This window comes from Hibiscus syriacus, unplaced genomic scaffold (genome assembly GCF_006381635.1).
Source record: "Hibiscus syriacus cultivar Baekdansim isolate YM2019G1 unplaced genomic scaffold, ASM638163v2 tig00109923_pilon, whole genome shotgun sequence".
Taxonomy (NCBI): domain Eukaryota; kingdom Viridiplantae; phylum Streptophyta; class Magnoliopsida; order Malvales; family Malvaceae; genus Hibiscus; species Hibiscus syriacus.
The window spans coordinates 763,177-784,933 of record NW_024062529.1 but is presented as its reverse complement, the minus strand read 5'-3'; the positions used below and the strand labels follow the sequence as shown (position 1 = coordinate 784,933).

The following is a 21,757-nucleotide window of genomic DNA, read 5'->3' as shown; positions in this document are numbered from 1 at the left end:
TATGGTGTTTGGGGAATGAGAAAACGAATGAAAATGTAAAGATGACGAAGGAAAGATGATAGAAAAATGAAGAACCGAAGATTCACATCATTTATTATTCCGAACAAACTAGTATTACGAAAGAGCATCCATGGATACACATTCATCATATATGTAAATAAATCATGATATAAAAATAACTATAAATATAAAGATTCTGGCTACAATTATTCCACAATAAACCCAGAAAACTTTCAAACAGTGCCATCGTCTTCCATACCAGATCAACCAACCCTCATGCATACTGACAGTTTCCAAGCCTGTAAGAAAAAAAAGAACATTATGAACAACAATGTCAGCAATGGAACATAAACAGCAAACAAAAAACATATTTTCAAACAGGATTAGGGTTTAACGGAGACTGTTTACTGGGATTGGATATTGTGATGAGAGCAGAGTTGGTGAAGTAAGACTGGTGTGGTTGACGACCATAGGCTTGGTAGTAAGCATTCATGGCGTAGGACGCATGGTTGATGAGAGTGTCGGGGACGAAGCACGCTCCCTCCTGCTGTATCTGGCTGCAGTTCAATCCCTTGGATCCAATATAATCACAGGCATAGTTGATGTTGGACGCCAGTGCCGCATCATCGGTGGATGGCTTTGCAACATACCATTTGCCCCCTTTATCATTAAAAACATGAGAATTTGAAAGGGAAAAAGTTTCAATGGAAAAATATGGTATTATCTCAGTTAAACGCTGATTTCTTTTACCTGTCCATTGGCCAGCTTCAATAAGATCCCTGCATAAATGGGAATAAAATTTCGATGAGTAGTTCATAGTTTTCAACTTTTAGGAGTGGAAATACAATTTTACCATTATATTAAGGTATAATCTGACAAATTCTGAAGGTATCTAACCAGGTACGTAGTCAGGATTGAATTATGAGGATTAAGTTGTTTAATTCTGAAACAAATATCATTATAAAAATAAATTAACCCATAAAAATTAAGAGATCTTGAGATTAATTATATTTTAAAATTGAAAGGTCTTAGAAAATAATTAAACCATAAAATTGTGGGTCAAGACTTAATTTCTTTGATTTTAAAACTGAAATGATGCTAAAAAAATTTAAATCAGAACTTTTGGGGAGGGGCAGGGCAGGGCAGGGCTTAATTACAATATTTTCAAAACTATCAGTGGCCTAAAATGCAGTTAAACCATTAAAGCTGAGACGATGGCCCCTCCTCCCACCTAGAACATGGCTCTGTTCAGTGTTTCTGGATCTGACTGCAATTTTACCATTTATGCTTTGATATCAAACACAGAAACGAAAGACAATGGAAAAGGCACATACCAGAGTCAAATGACACAATGAGGAGAAGATGAAAGAAAACTGGGAGAGAGACAACTGATTTAGCCACTGCTATTTTGGGTTGAAGAAACCTTCTAATTCCAGACCATAAATTGCCGCTTCCACGATATTTTTCTTGTAACGAGCTATCAAAACAGTCCTGGCACTAGCAACCATCTTGTAGTGGAGTTTGGTAATGGTTTCAACGTCTGAAAATGCCTTAAATGGACAATTTAACTGTGAAGTTGTAAGGGCAAAACAGAAACAACATTGGGTGTTTTCTGTAAATGACTTGTAAATTTTCCATAAATGTGTCTCTTTTAAGTAATGATTATTGAAAATACGTTTTAATCCACATAATTAATTTTGGGTTAATTATCTTCTTTAACCCAGAAACATAAAGCCAAAGGAGTTGAAAAAGTTTAAGACATGGTGAAAGGTCTGAATCAGACATTAGTCAAACATGTCTGCCATATTCCAAACCTTAAAAATGTCCCAAATGAATCAATTCACCCTGAGCTTGGTGAGAAAAGATGCAAAATTGCAGAGATTGGTGTAGAAATTGACTAAAAAAGATTCCTCCTCGTTTATAGCTTTGGGTTTTATACAATAAGTTGTAAATAACAGTTAATTGAGCTAATTGTACTCTAAGTTCCTAAATCATGACTATCATTCTAAATTGGTCTTTCAAATTTTAAACATTTTAATTTTATCCCTAAATTTTTGAATGATCTTGAGAGATACTATTAAAATATTCAAATGTTTATTTAAAACGAGTATCATAGTTTAAGAATAATTTTGAAACATTAAAAAGTATGGAATTATTTTACCTCCGGAAGTCATCTCCAAAGATTACTTATTCTCAACCTTTTAGAACTCATGAATAGACATCTTTACTTATCGGAGTTTCCTACAGTCTCATACCCTTGCAACATAAACTTTGAAATCAACTACAGTAGATGAATGAGACCTCTAGATAAGATATTAAGATATCTTACAGATCAAACCAATCCACTATGGAAAAATCCAAGATTTGGCAATCCTATATATTTAACATGTCAACGGTCAACCTATAAGTAGGGATGGGATCGAAACATAAACGTGATAGGTTCTGACTCGACCCGAGCTTATAGGATCCGTTTTTTTTTAAATCGGGTTAGATTAGGTTGAGTTTTTTAAAGAATATGTCCGGGTTCGAGTTTAGGGTGAAAAATATCAGACCCGACCTTACTCGAAAATAATATAATTATATCTTATATATTTATGAACAATTGCAATAATACACTTCTATATATTATTTTTCAATCAAATCTATATTTTTATTGATTAAGAGTATTTTTTTAAATTAACTCCTCCTGTCCTATAAAAAATGTCAATTATTAACTTTTTGGGTCAATTTTTTTAAACTTTAACTAATTATTATTTAAAATTAATTATTGATAAAAATATATTTTAAAAAATTCAATAAAGTAGTTTTTAAATATATATTTTATAAAATTTAATTATTTAAAATATTTAAAAAATATGGTCATAATTTAAAAATTTTGACTTTTGAAAAGTCAATAAGGGACATTTTTTATGGGACAGAGGGAGTGTACGTTTCGTGTCAGATTCAGATTTATCTCAAAAAGTCGGGTCGAGTTCAAGTCGTATGAAGTCATTCTAATCTCGGATCGAATTGATCGAAAACTTGACCCATGTTCATCCTTACCTTCAAGTAGCCGTGATGGTCTCTATATCATATATCATTACATAGTCACACTTATAAATCCCTCTCAATCATAGAGAAAATATGACCTTTTTACCCTTCTTCTAGGACAAGGAGGATCTTCCCACCATCCTTCTCATAGAAAGTTATCATCGATCGACAGTTATTTTCTCGTCGGTCACAACTCTCTCCTCAAATCAAAGGGGTGAACCGTTAATGTTCGACGAATTCAATTTGTCCTCACAACAAGGATTAACTCAAAATGTGAGTCAAAATTTAGGGATGAAATCAAAATGTAACATTAATAATTAATTTAAAATGAAATTATAATTTGAAGATGTATTGTATAATTAACTCCAATTAATTTTCTAAAAGTTCAGAGTAAATGCTGAATTAGTGTCAATACAAAGACCAGATTAATTGTTTTGTTAGGAGCAAAGCTCCTAATGTTCGATAATTTTATTGGACTCTAACCATTCAATCTAATAACTATCGATAACCATAAGGATAAAACTTTCATAATGCTATTTTTCTCAATTCTCAATATTTCAATTTAAAACGTAAGAATTTCGAATTCCTTGTATCATTGTATAGTACTATCCTTAGCTCGATTATGTTTAAAGGTTATTATATGATACGCAGGTTGTAAGAAGAATAAATTCACAAACACTACAAAATAAAAAATATAATAGAAATGATACTTTTATAATCATCATTTAAATATCATATAGACCAAATATAACAATCGTTTCATCCATGAAAACATGCTATAGAATCCAATCTCCTAGAATATTGTAAATAAATTTATTACAAACAACCCCCAGAAACCTTCAAACAGAACATATCTTCCATATCAGTACTCCTCACGCATACTGACAGTTTCCATAGCCTGCAAGAACAAACAATCATGATCAGCAGAACCAAGGTAAACAAAAAAAAACATGTTTTTCTTTATAGGATTAAGGTCTTACTTGGGTCGGAGATGGTGATGAGAGCAGAGCCCGTGAAGTAACATGTATGTTCCTGACGACCATAGGCTTGGTAGTAAGAATTCATGGCAAAGGATGCATGGTTGAAGAGAGTGTCGGGCTCGAAGCAGCCTCCGGTCGGCTGTATCTGGCTGCAGTTCCATCCCAAGGATCCAAGATCATTACAGGCCGAGTTTATGTTGGAAGCCAGTGCTGCATCATCGGTCGAAGGCTTTGCAACAAACCATGTTTTTCCCTATTTAATTAATAATAAAAAAATGAGGATTTTGAAAGAGAAAAAAGGGTTTTCTTAATGGAAAATCATAGTAATATCTCAGTTAAACATTAAGTTTAAACCTGCCCTTTGGCCAGCTTCAGAAAGATCCCTGCATAAATGGGAATGAAATTTTGATAAGTAATGGAAATGCAATTTTACCATTCTATCAACGTATGATTTTACAAATTCTGAAGGGACCTAACAACAGTTTTACCATTTATGCAATAGTTTTACAAATTCTGAAGGGACCTAACAAACAGGAAGAGGAGAAGACAGAAAACTGGAAGAGAGACTGTTGATTTAGCCATTGTTCTGTGTTGAAAGTAAAAGGAAGATACTTGGGTAATAAGAAATGAAGGAAAGTTCATATATAAATATATATATATATATATATATATATATAGGATGAAAATGCCGCAAATGGACAGTTTTAACCGAGGATTTGTAAGGGCAAACATGAAAAGCATTGGGTGTTTTTCTTGTAAATTTGCCATAAAGGCTCTCTTTTTTTTAAGTAATGATTGTTGAAAATATGTTTTAGCTTTTAACCCATAATTAATTTTAAATTTATGATCCTCTTTGAAGAGCTGAACAGGTTAAAGACATGGTCAAAGGAACACGAAGCAAAGACGTTTGACTCAAACATTTTCTCTGTCGTACTCCAAACCTTATAAATAAAGAATAAACTCAACATGAGTTTAATTGTCGAAATTATTGCAGAAATTCAGAATAGATTAGGTTTTCGTCAACAAGTTTTTTTTACAGCCTTAATAATTCATAGTCACATTAAATTTAACTAGAGATAGACACGGGATGATATGTATCAGGGTTTTATTTATTTTTTACGTATTTATCAAAATTGTAGGTTTTATTCAATCTTAGTCTATCTTTTTATCTATTTTATTTGACAAGATAAAAAGATAATTTAAAAATATAAAGAAACATTATAATAATTATCCTCAAATATATAAAAATGAGTATTATAATAATTATCATGTCGGGTCGAGTTGAAGATTTTTTCACCAAATATGAATTTCAAAAAAAAAAAAAACCTTATCAAATCTAGTTAAAATTTGTTAGGGTTAAATATTTTGATCATCTCTAAATCCGATAATATCTTAAATCGATCAAAATTAAACTTTTAAATAAAAATAACAATGTTTTTCTTATTTATAAAACTTTAATTTGAAACTTTATTTAAAACATTAAATTTTCTTACCAGTCATCTAACAAGTGGTCTCGTACTAGGATGTCTTAAATCAACAATTTAGTAATGGTTGATTTCAAGTTTTGCCTTCTGGGAAAAAGCTGTTATTGTTTCATTACATTTGATCTGCCAGGCAGGACTTTTGATTTTTTATCTATTAATGGTCTAAGGAAAAGGTGTTTGGTTTAACCAAAATTCTCTACACAAATGAATGGTACTGAAAACAAACACACTTCGTCACATCTCCATTAAGTGCTTGATTGATGATTATGCAATGACAAAATCCCTAATACATCGTAATGATTTATAATGAAGGATCCAAATTTTAATACGTTATCATTTTTAGTTCAATTGATATTCACGAAGGTAAAAATTAAATAATATTTTTTTTATATAAATATATAATCAGATTTCGATACTTACGATCATATAATCGATGTATTTATGAACTATACTGAATAAAAGAAGCAATGTATTAAAGGGAGTTTAATCATTTTGAGACATTGACGGTGAGATACGCCATTACCATTACTAGAAAACATAAAGAAGAAGAAGAGCAAAAACCCCACATAGCTTTCGCAATTCACACTACCAAATCACTTGTTTTTTTAATCTCTATTTCTGGATTGGAACATGAGAAAGCAAGCTGTTCGACACAAACTATTGTTGGCATGACACCACCGACCACCAAGAAAGAAGGGTAAACTACACATTTAGTACCCCAACTATCACTTTTGTTCTATTTTGATCACTCAACTATTTTGTTTTTCAAAATCATATCTAAAGTTACGTTTTGATTTCATTTTGATTACCTACCATTAAAAAATTAACAAAATTATTGGTGTGACTTTTTTCCAATGATGATGTGGCACTACCTTATGTAGACACATCAACATCATCATTAATTTTTTTAACAATGCGTGACCAAAATGAAATCGAAACATAACGTTAGGTATGATTATGAAAAAAAATTAGGTGATCAAAACGGAACAAGAGTGATAGTTGACATACTAAACTTATAGTTTATCCAAAAAAATGTGTAATGTTCTTAGTTTGAATACATATAATCTGTTTGAATACATATAATCTCATTATTATCATATTGTTATTATATTGTTAAGGTTTATCATTATTGTGTGAGTTTTAAAATGACTATCAAGCTCAGTTGGTAGAGCACAAGGCTCTTATTATTGGGGTTGTGGGATCGAGTCCCATAGAGGGTATTTCATAATTCGGAAGTCTCCTACGGAAGTTACTCTCAACCTGGCGTTGGAGGCAACCTACTATCCTACCTTCCCCTTACTCCATTACATATCGGAATAAGGGTCAACTAATTATTATTGTGTGAGTTTTATTATAACTCGTTGAAGTTGAAATTGATTTTATTATTGAATAGAGTTAAATAAGAATATTGATAAAATTTAAACATTGGTTTTTGTTGAAATATTCAATGAATTAAACCCACAACATTAAGATTATTCAGTTGATTTCATCAATTTCCCAAAACTTTCTAATGCATATCGTGAAAGGGTGTTATCTAAGGCTATCTACATATGAATTTCTATTGGTTTGTATGGAAATTTGATTCCCAATGTCTACGTGGCACTTTCAACACCACGTGTCAGCGTTGGATATTTGAGGTGGACCTGAACGTATAAAAAAAACCCCAGCAATTTTAAGCGTTGTTTGTTAAACCAATGAGGTTTTCCACTGCCGATGGACCATGTTGGGTGCTCTCGGATGCGTTTTCCCCCAGCGTAACGGCGTCAAGTTCGGCGAAGCGGTCTGGTTCAAGGCCGGTTCACAAATCTTCAGCGAGGGTGGACTCGATTACTTGGGTAACCCGAGCTTGATCCACGCTCAAAGCATTTTGGCCATCTGGGCTTAGCAAGTTATTCTACTGGGTGCCGTCGAGGGTTACCGTATCGCCGGTGGACCTATCGGTCAGGTGACCGACCCGTTGTACCCTGGTGGTAGCTTTGACCCTTTAAGTCTTGCTGATGACCCGGAAGCATTCTCCGAACTCAAGGTAATTAGAAATATGTACTGCAAAACCACGTTCTTAATAACGACCGAAAAGATAAACAATAATTTAAAAAGAATATATTCGTAAATCGTGTCATGATAAAATTATTGTCGAAACGAATTCGTCTCGATGTGTGTAATCGTTGTAGTAGGCAGATCGTCTCCCGAAGTTAACACGGTCGCTTCGAATTCCGTAAACCGGAGTGGACAGTTTGTGGTATTGCACTTCTGATCGAAAATCACACAGAAAGAACTTTAGAAAACAGTCAATTCTGAATGTTGATAGTGAATTAAGAAGCTGATGAACCTGACTCCTGATATTACAGCTTGTCTCCTCTGTATAAAACTGGAAATCAATCGTTTTTTATTTAATTTAAGAAAAAATTGTTTAATTTCTGATAACTGATAAATCAGCTGTTATCATTCGAAAAGAGAAATTCCTTAAGAATTTTTTTTTAAAAATAGTATCCGTGCGGATGTGTCGAAGACACATTCGACCACGAGCCGTGCCGTGTCGAACGGACGACGGTAGCGGTGCACGAGAGTCCCCCTTATTCTCTTTTACTCAACAAGAAAGTGAAAAATCCAGAACTTAAATATCCATTTTCAATAATGTTTTTAATATTATGTGGGATTGAGAACGGGCGGTTGGCTATGTTCTCGATGTTCGGGTTCTTCGTACAGGCAAAATCGCGTACGGCAAGGGTCCGTTGGAGAACTTGGCTGACCACTTTGCTGACCCGGTTAACAACAATGTTTGGGCCTATGCCACCAACTTTGTCCTCGGAAAGTGAGGAAAGAGAGTGAAATGGATCTGTATTTTCCTTGTTTTTCTTTCTGTGTGATGTAAATTTGTTGCAAATCGATTAGAGCATCATGTGTCATATCCCCCTACCTTTCGAGCTTTTACTTGTTCCCTTCACCATATCATTTCATCAACCACATTAATGATCAATTAAAGACTAGTAAGTAATAATCCCATTGACATATATAATTCTGTTCGATTTGTGTTCGTGTTAACATACAATTTCGAACATCCTATTATTTTTTGCCCCCTTCAAAACTCTCTAAATAAGTTAAAGCCGTGACTTTATGATTCATAATAGAATCTATTTCTCCTCTTTTCTTCCTTCTTGCTCGGTTTATTTCCCTAATTTCTCAGCTAGATTTCTTTCTTTCCCAAGGAGAGTAATAATAATCGGGTTTCACTTTTTTTTATTTGGGTATACAAATATGAGAGTATTGTGTTACTTCAAAGGATACTGTACTTATTTTACGATTATATTTATCAGAAAGAAAGCGCTTGTAAAACAATGAGGCGAAGAATATAACTGCAAAATTTGATACAAATAAATTCCAGAGTATACTTCTCACTTCCCAGCCATCTATAGTAAGTGTTTTGAGAACTAGACAATGTTATATGCAACCATGTAAGATAAAAAATTACTCAGAGTGGACAAGGAAAAAAAAACCTTCAATGTACATAAAGCTTTACCATAAATATGAACAGAGTGATTAAAATGTAACTATCAACAATTGGAGCGGAAAGGTGCAGACAGTACCACCGAATTCGATGCAGCTTTAACGTTACCGATCTTCACTTATAAGCCTGTGAATCGTTGAATTGTTCCTCTTACTTTTCTGCTCAACCAAGCATGATCTTAAGCGCTGCTCGCTGCTGCTCTTGCTCGAGAAAGGGACTTGGTGTAAAGTTCCTCGTACTGTGATGCCGAAGAATCCCAGCTGAAATCCATGTTCATGTCCTTCTGAACGAGTTGTTTCCAGCTCTCTTTGTTGTTCTTGTAGAGATCAAATGCACGTTCCAATGCACTGTTTATTCCCTGATAGTTTTGAGAGCAAAACCAATGGTATCGGAAAGTAAATCGGTGATCGGGATAGAGTGATAGAATAAAAATTAACTGAAATGAAGTTTGAATGCTGGTTAATTATATTCCAGGAGAGTTACCTGTTCATCAGGAGTTATGAATGTAAAACCATTTCGGATTTTGCGAGGGATAGTCTCGTCGTGGACATCAAAAACGCTACGGAAGAAAATTACAAAAGAACAAGCTTATGATTTTTCAGTCTATTAACTTCATGTTAGTGGATTGACATGCTTAAATCAGATAAAGTTGTTCACCTGTCATTTAGGCCGCCGGTTTTTCTTGCAATGGGTACCGAACCATATCTCATTGCTATCATCTGGATGAACATGTCAATCATAAATAAGAAAAAGGGAACCTTAAACAGATCAGATATTCAAATGGTTGACCAAGGGTAACACGTGTTTCGATCTAGTTGTTCTATGTTCAACAAGATTGTTAATGCTGAAGTTTGGAGCATACCTGTGTAAGGCCACAAGGCTCAAAAATAGATGGAATGATGAACATGTCAGATGCTGCAAAAATGGAATGAGAAAGAGAATCGTCGTATTTTAGTATTAGTCGGACATGTTCATGATGTTGAAATTGGTTCGCTATACCCTCAAATTCCCTCTGCAAACAAGAAAAACGAAAACATTAGGAAAGGATCTCAATCTACTAACGGTGTCAAGCAATGAAAGGATGGAACGGGAAAAGGATTAACCTAACATAAAACAAGTAATTCCGCACATAGACAGTTATCATTTAATGCATGAAACGAATCTCGAATGGAGTTTTTATAGTTCTTATTTCTCTATTTCATGTATGCAGAAATAAATTTGTTATCCTTACTGGTTCATATCTTTTAAAAAGCTGTTTTGCTAGTGAGATATTCTTTGCCACCATTTGCTATCAGCTATTACACAGAAAAGCAATAGAGATTCACCTGAATGTGAGGAACTGGACTTGAACCGAGAAGTACAAACTGACCGCCCATCTCTAACGATTGATATATGGCATGTTTAATTAGATGCACACCTTTTTGTGGAACCAATCTCGTTATGCAGCCCACCTATTGATAGTAAAAGACTTCTAGTAAGAATTTAGGCAGCATTCGGTTAAGGGATAATAACAACCTCCTATATGAGGTAGATTAGTTATTTTTGACATTCAGTTTTGGTTAAATCATATAGCTTCTTATCAGATGAGGATTTGAAGGCCATCTCCAACAAGTCAGATTCTCAAAATTGATTAAATTTTGAGCTTGCTAAAGGAAAAGCCGGACAGTCTGATTTATAACTTTATTTAAGTTGCTGCAAAAGATGCAAATCAACTCGACAAAAATGCAAAACAGTAGGAAAAAAAGGGCATAGCAGACAAAGAACATCCTGTATTATGAATTTATACGCAATAACGTTGCTACGAAATAGACTAGACGCCTTCATTTCCATGAAAAGTAGGGTTAAAACAAAGGGTGTTAGAGATGATTTTGCATCGTTTTATAACAAATAAAGAATTTAGAAATAAAATTACCAATGGCCGTTGGTCATCAGCAGAAGAAAGCCCTAGCTGCCTTTGGATGGCAGCTTTATTTTCTGCTTTCCCTTGCATATCATTAGCACTAAACTGCACTTTGATAAAATTATCGGCGGCAGGATTCCATGCATCAGTATCAATCCCATTTAAGATTCCCACGAACTTTCTCGAGTGAAAATTAAGTGTTGAATGGAGGCCTTTTCCTCCCTGTAAAAGTTAAGGGGGGGGGGGTTATTCTGCAGTTTAACCTTAAAATCATAAAAGAAGACCGGCCATGTTGAAAGAAAAACTACAAAATATTCATACCTCTGCAGTTTGGACCTCTTGTGCATAAGTAGGTGATACTGTTGTCACTATGTTTGAGAACACAATTGCACCCTGAAAAAGAAGGGAAGTTAGAAAAAGAATACCAAATAAGCAGTAATTTCAATTAGTGATATTTGTAATCGGCTTATAGCCAAACCAGTGATTTCAGCACCTTAACAGGATTGACCCTATCATGTGATGTGTTATCCTGCATTCTATCAGGTCTATTTAACTGCTCGGCATCCAGACCACATGATGCCAATTCCGAAGCAGATGCAGCCCCTTGGTACTCGAAATTGTGGCAAGTAAAACATATTCGAGCTGAATTTAAACCTTTTGGAGCATACAAGTCCCAGTAAAGTGGAGCCTGAAAATGAAGAAACACTTCAGTAAACAGAACAATATTAAATCAGGGGCCAAAAGAAACAGGAGGCCAAAATGTCGTACGACAAAAGCTGTCTGCCAATCATGGCAGTGAATTATATCTGGTTTCTTGCCAGCTTGAAGAAGCAACTCGAGTGCTGCACGACTGAAATATGAAAAACGCTTGAAATCATCATGCTCTCCATAATATTGTCCTCTCCAAAAGAACTTGTTGGGATGATGAGGCTCAATAAAATAAACCGGAAGACCTATGAATTTAATTGCATTAGATTGCGTAGCTAATAGATAACATGGAACTGAAAGGGAAAGGAAAAAAAATCTCACCTTCAACAGTACCAACCCAAATTTTATTTTGAAATAGTTTGCCATCAAAATATGACTCTACTGTTACATCTAAGGCCTGTACCAAAAATAAATTAATAAAATAAAATCATCACAAACATACATTAGTAAGCGTTTCTCTACATACCCTTAAGTCACGAATTCCATCATATTGAATACAGTCATATTTTGGGAGAACAATCTCTACAAGGTGACCTTTCTTCTGCAATGTTTTACCAAGACCCGTCACAACATCCCCCAAACCGCCAACCTGATTGAAAATTATTGAATTAAGAGGACATAGCGAAAAGAAAAATAACAATCTAACATGTAAGACTATGCAAGTAGAATAATATTGTAATTTGTAAAAGCTAGAAACAAAAATCAGAAACCAATTAACGAAAATTCATTTCTCAGTATTAGAAATCTAGGGATCATTTCAGTATGCAGATAAAATACAGAATCCAACAAAGAGCTTGAGATTTAAAGATAGCTTTTAGTAAGTGTTCAAAGATCCAAAGGGTGGACTGCTAACATAAATAGAAAAGAGAATGCAGAAATAAAATTGATCACATAAAACAGCCAGCTATCCAGCCATGCACGTCCAAACACAACACCACAATTATGCACTCACAAGCACTGAAGTAGCAATCTTTCAGCAGTGCAAAGGTACAAAGAAATTGGTGATTTTTCACTATAAACTACATTTGAGCAGATCGAAACCACGTATAACATTTATGCACAGTTCCAGAGAAGACTTTGCAAAGAGCTTCTTTTTCTTGGTAACAAAGCGCAAAAAGTGAAAGCCACAGCAGGGATGTTTGAAATAGCTGAGGATGAATTTCTCAGCCAACCATGGAAAGTAAAATGGAAAACTTTAAGCTTGTTTAATCAAGGTAAATATTAGGGAAATGAGATCTTAGAGAACTGCTAAAAGGACTGTCCATTTGTAAGTAAGTTATAAACTTCTGCTTCACATTAAAAGCATGTAGATTAACAAGTAAAATGAAGGTGTCAACATCATTTTAGAAGGTCTCACGTGTTCTTAACCTTTCCCACAAGCATCTATGTTGTAAAGTATTAGATTCATCTAGATGTTGCTCTACTACTTGGTACTTGAGCCCCAATAGGAAAGAACAGTAGACTCTGTACTCTGTTAGCATTAACTTATAAACATGGAACTTTAGAGGAAACAATGCAGTATCTTCCAATATGATTAAATGAGAAACAACTAAAATTGAAACTGGGAATGCATAAAAAATCATTACAGCAAAAGTATAATCATAGGAAAATGCATCAGTGAACATGGAAAAAACAAACAAGAAAGGGAAAAGAACTGTTGCAAAATGTAAAGATGCTCCTCCAACTCATAGCATCTTATTCAAAAAAAAAATTGCAAAAACATGAAAGGCATAGGAACCAGGAAGATATCAGCAACAAATAGAAACAACTAACCAATCTTATAAATACATTTATTTTCCTTTTGAGCATAGTCAATACTTAATCAATTAAGCAGTCAGCTAATCAATGAGAGTACAACATCAGATATGTAGATGGGTTAAGGTTTTGATTTTTGAAGGTGGAAATATACTAAAAAGGATAAAAAAATTAAGGCGTGTTTATTAAAGATTACCCAATAAAGCAAAAAAATAAGAGGGGCTAAGTTTTACCTTAGCAACTGGTGCCATCTCAGCAGCGATATGAACGACATGCAACCCTGAACTAAACATCAACAAAATGGATAAGTTAAGAAACAGCAATAATGAAGCAAAATTGACTAGTTAATGGTAAGTACCTAGCTTGTGATGATGTCAACCGGAGAAATGTAGATATAACTTCATGCTCGTTCTTTTCTTTGCATGCTGTATATGCATCACAAATGCGTCGATCCTTCTTCCACACCAGTTCTCTCAAAGCTTTGCATCACTGTTTGATATTTTCTTCTCCAGCACCCAACCGTCAATAGTAAGCAATAAGCAGCTCCAAAATTCCCAAGGCATATCAACAGGTCCACTTGCTGCCCTTTTCTTGGTCTCTTCTTTCAAACTATTAAGAGTGTCCTGAAATTCCTCTAGAGATTCTTGATATAATTGGACATAAGAATATATCTTGATCAGACTTTTGAAGACGCTCTTCTAATAGTTTTATCTTTTGCTGCATTATTTCATTATATTGTTGCATTTTCTCAGATGACACCTTATGGACATTAGCCTCTTCAAGAGATTCCTCCAATTTATCTACCTTCTTTCGAAGATCCTGGGTTTGCTCTAACACTAAAATGGCTTGATCGGCCTGTTTAGTTGCCTTATCCAGTGAGTGTTGCAAATTTTCTACCTTTTCCCATAGCCCATGGTATTCAACCTTTAGAGTAGAAATTTTTGAAGAGTCTTGCTGAGAAACCAACAATTTAGACTCCAAATCCTTCACATAGGACTCTAGTAAAGAGCATTCATTTTCCAGTGTTGCCATGCGATCATCAGTGTTCTTGACATTGCTAATCATAGACTTAAGTGCTTGGATATCATCTTTTAGGGCTAGATTCTCTGTCCTCAGTATATCAACCTCCTTGCTAAGATGATGATCATGACTATCACGTGCTGAATGAGCTTCCTCATTCAAAAATTCGTTTTGATTCTCATATAGTTCAAGTTCACCCCTGGCGATCAACTCATTCCGCAACTTCTCTAACTGACCTTCTAGGAGCTCAACCTGCATCTTTTTGTGGGAAGCGACTTTAATCCGTGCATCAGCCTCTGCCAATCTCATTTCCAAAGTGTTAATTTCTCCTTGCAATGTCTCCTTCTCACCAAGAATTTTACGAATATCTTCTAGTGCATGAACCCGAGCTTGATCAAGAAGAAGTATATCTAAATATTTAGAAACAAATGAAGTTATATAAAGGTACATACCAAAATGTGTAATACATGGATAGAATTCAACAGTTTCTTAACAGCAAGATATCCTACTTCTCTCTGCATTTTTTATCATGACTATCAAATCCTCTCGTTGAACACCTGAGAGATGTTGTCCGTCATCTATGTTTATGGCCTGCGAAAGAGAAAATGACTAATATTTTGAGTTTAAAACTTCAATTCACATAGTTCCTATGAAGAAAACAGAATAAAGAGGCATATGACTAAATGTATTTAATAGTTCCATAATTATTGTTTCTCCCAAGACTTGATATGTCCATAACTCTACCAGTCTACCGGATAATGCATCAACAAAGAACTCGGATCACTGCTTGAAGAATGGGATTAAAAAAATATGTATCTTAATTATTAATGAGAACCCATAACTACTATAATTGCAGGACATAAAAAATAAGCAAAGGTAAATGTGTTCAAATATTCTTCCATTTCACCAAGTAAAAAAGAAAAGATTGACAAATTATATTAAAACATCAAAATAGACACACACAAAAAGGAGTAGCACCAAGCAACACAATCTGAGTCCAGATTCACAACAGACTTATTGGTAAACGAGAGTACCAAAGCTTTTGTCACAGCAGGCAGCACAAGGCCGTTTGCAATCTGTTCATTGATATGCTCCACACTTCCATTAGTCTCAATGGGAGAGACAGATGGAGTTCCCAGATTATGTCCATCGATATGCTCTACATCTATCACAGTGTCAACATCATCTTTACAATTAGTTTCACGATTTACAAAATACTCCATTTCAGCACCATTTATGACAGAGTTTTCAGGTTCAGATTCCTCATCACCAATCGGCTGCAACTCTGCACTTACCGGAATCTGCTCAGAGGGATGTTTCTTCCCTCGTTGTCTTTTATTGTTAGCACTGCATAAAAATCAATAAAACATAAAATATAAAAAGTGGGTCATACATCAACAGAAAAGCATACTCCCGTTGTTGATTAATATGTTAACATGATGTAAATCAACAGTTACACAACGAACTGTTCAAAAACACCAATTATCACAGTCATTATTAGTCAATCTCATTTACTAACCAGCAACCAATCGATTTACTAATTCAAGCCATTAATCTTCACTGAAAAATCAAATTTCTAGCAAAATAACAAATAGCCTCCGCTAAATTTAAGCCAAACAAAGTCATCTTCAATAAAAAAAAATCTCAACATCAAATCGAAACAGGGCCTCAACAACAGATTAAAACAAAAAAGAGAGTACAGTCGTTCTTTTTTAGGAAAATACCTGAGATTACGTTGCCGCATTCTGCAAGAAGCTGGGAGAAAGCGAGTAGAAGGCAAAAACAACAATCTCATATTGAGATTCTTCTTATAATTATTATTATCAATGTTATTGTTATTCAAATTGCAAAAGCCGTGGCTGAAAAAGCAGGTCGATAACTTCGCAGACATTGCTCTCTTTAATTTGAAATGCGTGGAAGAGTCGTTTAAAGGAGAGTAAGAATAAACCGTTTTCTTTGGCGCAGGGCTAGCTTGCTGCCGGAAACCAAAGTTCAGCTTTAACAAAAATGAAAAATAGATACAAAAATATATTTAAAATGCTGATAGTAAGATAAATATCTTAAATTCTGAAAATATCCTACGGGATATAATTTTTATTTTTTTATAATTATCCTTATTCAATCTATTAAATTCTGAAATAGGGTGCTTTAAATGTGGAGGGATTTTTTAGTTCAGTTTATTTTATTTATAATTTTATAATTCAAATAATTAATATTTTGCGAGAATAAAATATTTAATATCTATCTTATTAGATAATTAATTTTATTGAGCAAAAAATAAATCTATTTTTTAATATATTTTTATTAATTTTGTTGAGAATAATAATTGGTCTCTCTGTAGTGATTGAATATTTTGTCACGGTGTGCTGTTTGTGGTTTGAAACCTTATCTTAATCCAAGGGAGGAGAATTCTACTGATCAGGTGTTAGTGTTCGATTGTTTAGTAGGATAATATAATTATTTTAAAAAAATCACATTTGTTTAATATAATACGATGATTAATCCTTTATTTTAATACAATTAATTTTTATTTTTCTAATATTTATAGTATAATTATAAGTTGTTCTTTGGTCATTATGTTTTAACTGGACAACTTTTACATGAGTGAACTATAATAGAAACGTGTTGGGGGCATTTCCTTTTATAAAGGTGTGAAATCTTAACCTTTGAAAAATATTTAGGTAAACTACAAGATTGATCACTTTTGTTTAAATTTTGTATATTTTTTTCTTATTAAATCAAAAAATATAATATTTAGTCACTTTTAATTTTATTTAATTAAGATTTGGTCACTTTCTTCTTTATTTAATTAGGATGTGATTATTGAGAGTTAACTTATCTTAGACTTTAACATATTGCTGACATGTACACAAAATTTATTTAATTAAAAGGGATAAACTACGCAAATGATCACTAATATTTGAGTAAGTTTTTGTTTACTCCACTAAGTTTTAAAAGTAAAAAATTGATCACTAAAACATCAAATATATCCTTGAACAATGATTTAATATATAATTTACCCCAAAAGCTTTCTAATTTTTTTTATCATTCGAAGTATTCGATTGCAAAAAATTGGAAAAATTATAAAGTTTTTGGAATAAATTAAATATAAAATCATTGTTAATGACCTATTTGATGTTATTGTGACCAGTTTGTTACTTTTAAAACTTCAATTAAAAAATAAAAACTTACTCAAACATTAGTAGCCATTTATATAGTTTACCCTTTTTATTTTATAAATCCATTGTTCCACGCCGGCCATCCGTTAAAGGTATAATGACAGTTAACTCCCAGTAACTACATCTTAATTAAATAAAAAAATGTAACCAAATCTTATGTTTTTTGGTTCAATGAAGAAAAATGTACAAAACTTAAACGAAAGTGATCAATTCTGTAAGTTACCCAAAAAATTAAAATGTTTAGTTTTAGAAAATATTTTTAAATTTTATTTTTATTTTAAAAATTAAATTTTGTATCATTTTTAATTGATTTTAATATAAATATTGCATATTTCATTTGAAAGATGTATCAAATTAGTAAAGATGTATTCTATAAAATGTATCTTTCGAAAGATGTTTTTTATAAGTGTAATTAAAAAATAAATTTCCAAATTATATTTCTTAATTTTTTGTTAAAGACATGTTTAACATTTATGTTATCATTTAAGGTGTCATAAATTTTAGGATAAATTATATTGCTAGTCCCTTATGTTTTCCGTTTGATTGATTTTGATCGCTAGTTAAAAAAAGAGTGGTTTTGGTCCTTACATTATCGTTTTGTTCAGTTTTAATCCTTCGATAGCTAACTTCAGTTAATCCCTTAATGGAAGTGTTACGTAACAATTAAAAAAAATCATGTGTTCATGTCTTCTCCTCCTCTCCTACTCTTCCTCCGCCATTAAAAGTGTGACCAGCCATTAAAACTTGCTCGTCGGTTATACTGTCAACAGTTCTTTAATTCTTTAAGCTTGACTGAGACTTTTCCTCCCAACCATGGGAATGGCTCAGCGAATGTTGATGTTCAGATTTCAGAAGTTAAATTCTATACTATGATCTGCTCTTTTATCATTCTAGCAGAGAAGGATTATGAATGAACTCAAACTAGAAAAAAATATATACTCTTATAAACTAACCACAGTTGCAAAATATATATTAATTATTGTGAGGAGCAAGGAGTTTGTTTCTCAACCAAGGGTTTTTGAAGTGTCGGTTCTGGATCCCCAGTCATAAACGAAGTCTTAATACATACAAAAAATTGCTGCAATGGCCGATACAATCCCAACTATCACTCTCCATCCAATTCTCGTGTTAACGTGGTAAGTTGTTCTCAAACAAACAGCTATAGTGGTGAGGAAATATTTGAGTCCATTGTATCATTGGACCGGATTACTCTCTTCGAACGGGCGACGCAAGCATTGGAGGAGACGGTCCATGTACAGAAACACTGCCACGTGAATACAAAGTCTGGTACAACATTCCTGAAAACATACAGAAGTTATAATGTGATAAGAGTGGAAAGTGAAAGTGAAACGGAGAGTGGTTTAGGAAGTAACAACCGCAATGAGAGGCAATGAGTGTTTAAGAGTGACTCGTGGTTTAGCCAGTTCAGGAATGGCTTCAATTCTTAGACGGCTAAATATATCTATTCTTTGATCTTTCTGGTTTAGAATTTGCTGGCTTGGACTGTTCGAGATTATGGCCGCAATGCCTTCCCTGAAATGGAAAGGAAGTTGCTTGTTTGCAACTTCATTGTTTGTCAAAATGTTACGTGGACTACACCACTTGCTTCTGTATTTGCCATCAGTTTTTTTAGGGTATAGCTCTATGATAGTAATGTCAATAATATTAATCAGCATGTATGTGGGAATGTAGTTGCAGAACTGAAGAATTGCAAAGGTGGTCGTGGTTGTTTGGGCACCGAAGGAGTCCTACGTGTGAGCTTGGGATATTTTGTATCCTCAAATCATTACCATTTACATACATGCGTGTACTGACGGGATAACAAATTTTTTAACGAACATTAACAGTTAATTACATTAAATGATAAAGAAATAAATGTTAGACACCTAAAGTAAATAATAGGTATAATATGAACACTAATATATCAATTGAGTTATTTATATGTAACACGTTCCTGAAAAAAAAGAGGATACCATTTGATTAAATGATAACAAAATTATTCGTACATTATTATCAGGATGTATATTTGATCCAAACTTGTTAGATTTTGATATGACTTAACTTAACCTAATAGTTTTTTAAATTAAATTTGGGTCAGATTGAGATAAAATCGAATCATATTTATTTTCAAGGTGAAAATACTCGACTCAACCCACGATAATATTATATTTATCCTTAATATATTTATATATAATTACAATAATATCACTCTTTATATTATTATTTTTAATTATGTCTTTATATTATATATATATGGGTCGTGCCATGTGTAAATTTTTATCTCAAAAATTGGATCAAAAATCAATTTAAATGAAACTCTCTTAAATCTGGATCAAAACAAATACAAGTAAATGAGTTTAACTTTTAAATTAAACCAGACCCGAATTTTATATTATTACAATAATATAGAGGCATAACTATTGAAGGACTAGAGGAGGCCATCAGCCCCTAATATTTTAGGATAAATTATGTGTTTAGTATCTAACCTTTTAATTTTTTAAAAAATATACCTAACATTCAATTTTTGTTTAGTACCTCAAAAAACTTAACAAGTGAATGGGGTAAATTTCATCATTCATGACTCAATTATATTCTCACTCTTATTTTGGTCACTATGTTTAATTTTTTTAATTTAATGACTTAACTTTCAAATTACTCCTAATTTAATCACTCTAACTTATTAAAATATATTTTTGGTATAATCACCAATATCTAATTTATTAATCGATTAATCTAGATCGGGTACTGTATAAGTGAAAGCAACCCTCCCAACTCAATTTGCTTTATTCGCAAACGTCATAATTTGAATCTCTGATCTTGCTAAGGGATCTAATCTCTCATCTCATTAGACCAACTTATTATTGGTACATAGTTATATATATTAAATTCTTGAGTTGATCCCTTTAAAAGTGTATATAGTATGTTATTAAATTTAGTTATCCAATAAAATGTGTATACTACTTTAAAATTTGGAAACTACTGCTTCAAAATTAGTTAACATTTATTAAAAATAGTTAACTTTTATTTTCTTGTATTCTTATTTTATTTTTAAATAATGAAAATATATTTTCTTTTATTTTGATTTTAAGATACATTTTTTTATCTTTTTGTTGTTCATCTTCTTTAAGTTGAGGACTTCAATCAAATTATTAAATATTTAATTTTTAACTTCATTTGAGTTGAAAGTCATAAAATATTTTAACTAATATATACATTTTCTGAAATGACCTTCTAAGAAATAATGTTGAGTTCCTTCATTGATAATATATGACTCTTATATATGAGTTGGATCATATATAGAATGAATAAATATGTCACTCTTATATTATATTTTTAATTATGTCTTTATTTTATTATTATATATATATCTATGAGTTGGGTCATTTACAAATTTGTATCTTAAAAATTAGATAAAAGTTCAGTTTAGATTATTTTTTTAAAATTCAAATCAGAATAAATACAAGTAAATGAGTTTAATTTCCAAATTAAATTATTGTCAGAAAAAAACCCACCCGACCCGGCGTTTGGTTCGTTGGAATGTTTATGAGGGAATTGGAATATGTGAAGGAATTGGAATCTGTCAGGAATTGGAATCCAATTTCATATTCTGTTTGGTTCGCAGACATGTTAGATGAATTTGATTTCAGTAATGTAAAATGATAGAATTGTACTTCTTATTTTTTTTGCTTTATTTTAGTTTGTTTTACAACTTACATGTGTAATATATTATAAAAAATTAAAAAATATTAAATTTTCATTTTATTAATTGATTATTTATTTTAATAAATTATAAAAATCATGCTAATAAACATCATAAGTTAAAATCATCGCAATCAAAATATGTTAATAAGTTACCAAAAGATATATCAATATTTCGATACATTCCAATCGGAGTATGTTAATTAGTTACCAAAAAATATACCAAAAACAATTTTTATTCAGTATATGAATTAGAAACCCGACCCGACACAAAATAATAAAAAATTTATTTTTATTTAATAAAAACATTGACTTAATTGGAAAAAAAATTATATATAGAGGGTTATTATTGTAATTATTCCTAAATATATAAGGTAAAATTATATTTTTTCGGGTCGGTCCAGTTTTTTTCACCATAAAACCGAACCCGACCCAAATATCAAACTTAAAAAGATCCGACCCGAATATCACACTTAAAAAAACCGACCGACTCGACC

At 32.5% G+C, this 21,757-nt stretch overlaps 2 protein-coding genes, 1 long non-coding RNA gene and 1 pseudogene across 3 annotated transcripts; 1 reads left to right on the top strand and 3 right to left on the bottom strand.

Moving 5' to 3' along the window:
* Positions 1-274: 274 nt before the first annotated feature.
* Positions 275-3,192, bottom strand: LOC120210396 (major pollen allergen Ole e 10-like). Its single transcript, XM_039209138.1, has 3 exons — positions 3,137-3,192; positions 402-779; positions 275-299 (listed from the first exon to the last, which is right to left on the bottom strand). Exons 1-3 carry the CDS (start codon positions 3,190-3,192, stop codon positions 275-277), a joined length of 459 nt encoding a protein of 152 aa, XP_039065069.1.
* A 702-nt stretch (positions 3,193-3,894) lies between these two features.
* LOC120210293 lies at positions 3,895-4,449 on the bottom strand. The gene is made up of 3 exons (XR_005524496.1): positions 4,365-4,449; positions 4,011-4,263; positions 3,895-3,928 (listed from the first exon to the last, which is right to left on the bottom strand). It is a non-coding gene; the product is annotated as an uncharacterized LOC120210293 (long non-coding RNA).
* Positions 4,450-7,188: 2,739 nt separating this feature from the next.
* LOC120210395 (chlorophyll a-b binding protein 48, chloroplastic-like) lies at positions 7,189-7,860 on the top strand. The gene is made up of 3 exons (XM_039209137.1): positions 7,189-7,329; positions 7,380-7,520; positions 7,843-7,860. The coding sequence occupies exons 1-3, from the start codon at positions 7,189-7,191 to the stop codon at positions 7,858-7,860; spliced, it is 300 nt and encodes a 99-aa protein (XP_039065068.1).
* Positions 7,861-8,864: 1,004 nt separating this feature from the next.
* On the bottom strand, positions 8,865-16,288 carry LOC120210367 (annotated as a pseudogene).
* Positions 16,289-21,757: the final 5,469 nt, after the last annotated feature.

Coding starts and splice junctions, on each gene's coding strand:
- LOC120210395 (XM_039209137.1), top strand. CDS start 7,189: ATGAGGTTTTCCACTGCCGATGGACCATGTTGGGTGCTCTCGGATGCG. Junction 7,330..7,379: donor GGGTGGACTCGATTACTTGG/GTAACCCGAGCT, acceptor ATCTGGGCTTAG/CAAGTTATTCTACTGGGTGC.
- LOC120210396 (XM_039209138.1), bottom strand. CDS start 3,192: ATGATAACTTTCTATGAGAAGGATGGTGGGAAGATCCTCCTTGTCCTA. Junction 780..3,136: donor CTCCTTGTCCTAGAAGAAGG/GTAAAAAGGTCA, acceptor CCATTTATGCAG/GGATCTTATTGAAGCTGGCC. Junction 300..401: donor ATATCCAATCCCAGTAAACA/GTCTCCGTTAAA, acceptor TTTTTCTTACAG/GCTTGGAAACTGTCAGTATG.